Source organism: Nyctibius grandis, chromosome 2 (genome assembly GCF_013368605.1).
Source record: "Nyctibius grandis isolate bNycGra1 chromosome 2, bNycGra1.pri, whole genome shotgun sequence".
NCBI lineage: Eukaryota > Metazoa > Chordata > Aves > Nyctibiiformes > Nyctibiidae > Nyctibius > Nyctibius grandis.
Genome location: NC_090659.1, coordinates 67,457,993 through 67,461,499, shown reverse-complemented (window position 1 = coordinate 67,461,499; position 3,507 = coordinate 67,457,993). Strand labels below are relative to the sequence as shown.

General features: G+C 66.1%; 1 protein-coding gene across 1 annotated transcript; it reads right to left on the bottom strand.

Annotated features, from left to right (window-relative positions):
* Positions 1 to 1,473: 1,473 nt before the first annotated feature.
* On the bottom strand, positions 1,474 to 2,319 carry SOX21 (SRY-box transcription factor 21). Its single transcript, XM_068395264.1, has one exon. It carries the CDS (start codon positions 2,317 to 2,319, stop codon positions 1,474 to 1,476), a length of 846 nt encoding a protein of 281 aa, XP_068251365.1.
* Between the last annotated feature and the right edge of the window lie 1,188 nt (positions 2,320 to 3,507).

The window sequence follows — 3,507 nt, the reverse complement described above, 5'->3', positions numbered from 1 at the left end:
TCAGGCTTTATTTAAACTCTTTGTTCAAAAATGAACAGAGTGGTAGTCGGAATCTAATTTACAGATATAGTTTAGACGTCTAACTTTAAATTAGAAGATCACACAAGAAAACCATTTACACGTAAATGTTAAAACCGATACTTAATCTTTTTTTTTTTACTTTATATTACATAAAGCCAAAATGAAACTAAATACATGTTAGCCAGCTTCATTCACAAACATTAGTCAAAATATACACATTACAAAAGTAAACCAAAAAAGAACTCTAAACTGATGAAGGATTTTTTTTTCTCTAAAATTTGTTGTTGCTTTTTTTTTTTTAATCGCCATTTGCAATTGAATTGCAGTCGCTCTAAAATAAGCTAAACAGGTAGGGTACTCCAAAACACATGTGAAACACTTCATGTTGGCGGGGGAGACGGATTTTCTTTTAAATGAGAATACTCCTCTGTCAAAGCAAAGCTCTGTTTCAGTTCAGCTAAATAATAAATAGATAATTATCACTCAGACAAAAAAGTCTGATTTAACCTTAGATAATATTGCGAACCCCGAGCGGTCCCGCAATATTTTTATTCCCTTTGAAAGGCATTCCTTTTCTTTTTCTTTTTTTTTTTTTTTCAGGTTAAAACTGAATCGGCCGTGGGCGAAGTTAAGTAACAAGAGTTTTCAATCCGAGACCTAACGTTTCCACAGAGATATACAAATTTACAGTCTGAGGGTGAGACTTAATGATTGGAGGGGAGGGGGGGATGGACACGGGGACCGAGAGTCACGCGTCTTTCCTCTCGTGGAAATCACGACCCGCGCCTGTCAGCGTCCCGTAGCAGCGGACGGCAGGAACTCATGCGGGACCGGGCGCGGAGGGGGACGGGCGGCATCCCACACCGCCGCCTCTTTCTTTGCATGGATACTGCTCCCCCTCGCCCACGGGGGGCTACGAACCACGCACACAGCCGCCCACTCCTTTACCGGGGTCACACCTCGCCCTGCCCTGCCCTGCCCGGGCCTCTCCTCCCGCCTTCTCCCGCCTCCCGTGCCGGCGGCGGCCGCGCTGCGGCGGGACTTGGTTCCGAGTCCCGCACGGCGCGGGGCGTGGGGAGCGGAGCGGGGGGAAGCCAGCGGCCCCAGACAGAGCAGCGCGGCGAGGAGGAGCCGACGGAGGGACGGAGCTCCCCGTGTCTGTCCCGAATAAGCACTTTCGGGGGCAGGGCGGGTCGGTTATTTTCTTTTTTTCTTCTTTTTTTTCTTTTTTCTCTTCTTTTTCAGCTCGGCTATCTGCAAAGACCGCATGCAACACACACAAGCTCTACGCGGGGCGGCGGGCGGGGACGCGCAACAGGTCGTCGGTGGCCCCGGCGCTCCCCGCCGCCGCCCGCCCCGGCCCCAGCTCGCCCCCCTCCCCGGCCTCATGTATGCACCGGCACCCATCCAGGCAGGCGCCGGGGCTCTGGGCGGGCATCCTCCGGCCGCGGGTCATAGCGCCGCGGCGTAGGCTGCGGGGTAAGGGTCCAGCTGGGGCTTGCCCATGCCCGGCAGCAGAATGTAGGCCAGCGGCGGCTGCAGCCCCGGGCCGGGCCAGGCGCTGCAGTTGCAGGGGATCATGTAGCCCGGGTTACCGGGCGACGGGTGCGAGTGCGTGTGCCCCCCGGCGGCGGCCGCGGCGGCGGCGGCGGCTGCGGCGGCCCCGTGGAAGGCGCCCGCCCCGCCGGCGCCGGGGTAGCCCAGCGAAGAGGCGTAGGGCAGCCCCGAGCCCGAGGAAGAGGAGGAGGAGGAGATCTCGGCCATTTTGGAGCCCAGGTCCAGCAGTGAGTAGGGGCTGCTGGCGGCGGCAGCAGCGGCAGCGGCGGCAGCGGCGGCGGCCGACTGGGGGAAGAAGACGCGGGCGGCGGCAGCGGCGGCGGCGGCCGCCGCCTTCTCGGGGTTGGCTAGCAGCGACTCGGGCACCAGCCCGCCGGCCGCGCCGCCGTGCAGCCCGCCCGCCTTCAGCCCGTGCGGGTGCTCGTGGTCCGCCACGCCGCCCAGCCCGTAGGGCACGGGGAAGGCGAACTTGTCCTTCTTGAGCAGCGTCTTGGGCTTCCGCCGGGGCCGGTACTTGTAGTCGGGGTGCTCCTTCATGTGCATGGCCCGCAGCCGCTTGGCCTCGTCGATGAAGGGCCGCTTCTCCGACTCGGTCAGCAGCTTCCACTCGGCGCCCAGGCGCTTGCTGATCTCCGAGTTGTGCATCTTGGGGTTCTCCTGGGCCATCTTCCGCCGCTGCGCCCGTGACCACACCATGAAGGCGTTCATCGGCCTCTTGACGTGATCCACCGGCTTGGACATGGTGTCCCCCCGCCGCCCCGGCGAGCCGCCGCCCGCCCCGCGCTGGCGGCCGCCTCCCCCGGGCGCCTCTCCCGCCTCCTCCTCCGCGTCCCCACCGCGCTCCGCTCCTCCAAAAGCAATCTCGGCGGGTGCCCCGGCGCGGCGGCACCGGCTCCGGCGGGTGCGGGGCGGCGGCCCTCGGCGGCCCCGCTCCGGGAGCGGAGCGCTGCTGAGCGGCGACGGCGGCGCCTCCCCGTCAGGGCGCTCTGGCGGGCGGCGCGGGCGGGACGGCCACCGCTCCCCGCCTGGGCCGCGGAGCCTCTCTCCGCGCCGCTGTCCTCCGGGCCAGGGCTCTTCCTCGGGGCGAGCGGCAGCGGCCGGAGTCCAGGCGGGACCGCAGAGAAGTCTCGACGGCGAGGACGGGAGCCGGCGGCAGGCGACCGGCGACCGGCGCGGGGCAGCGGGTCCTCGCTTCGCTGCGGGCGCAATGCTCCTCGGCGGTCTCCGGTGCGGCGGCGAGCCCCGGACGGGGCGGCGGTCAGAGCCCGCCCGGAGCCATCGCCGCCCGCCGAGCTCGGGGTGCAGTCGGCCGCGGCGCGGTGCGGGACCGGGCGGGACGGGGTCCGCGGCGGCTCAGGCGCTGCGGGGAGGCCCCGGGGGCGCGGGCCGCCCCGCTCACAGCCGCCCCGCTCCGCCCGCGGGGGCGCGGCGAGCCCTCCGCTCCTCGCACATACTCGCCGGCCGCCGAGCGCAAGCGGCCGCCGGGCGCCGCGGCCTCCTGGTTCCCGCCGGCGGACAAACTTCGGTAAGTTTCGGGCGGGCTGCGGGGCGCTCCGCCTGCCGCGCCGCTCCCCCTTCTCCGGCAGCCGCCAGGTCTCTCTGGGTTTTCTTGGCCGCCGACTCGGAGGGGCGGCGGGGCGGGCGAGAGCGGCAGGGGGCGGAGGGAGGAGGAGGCGGTGGCAGAGGAGGAGGCGGGTGTGGGGGGGTCCTAATTAAAATACTCAGCGGCCCGCGCGCGGCGGGCAGCCGACCCGTCAGTTATAAAGTCCGCGGTGGGGTTTGCAGCCGGCGCAGTCGCCCCCTCCTCTCGCCCCGTCGGCGCGGCGGCAGGTAACGCGCGCGCTCTGCATGCCTCCGCGCCGCGCGCCGCCCTATATGTTTGCATGCGGCCTGCCCGCGCCGCGCGCCGCGGGCAGGGCGGGCTGGCAA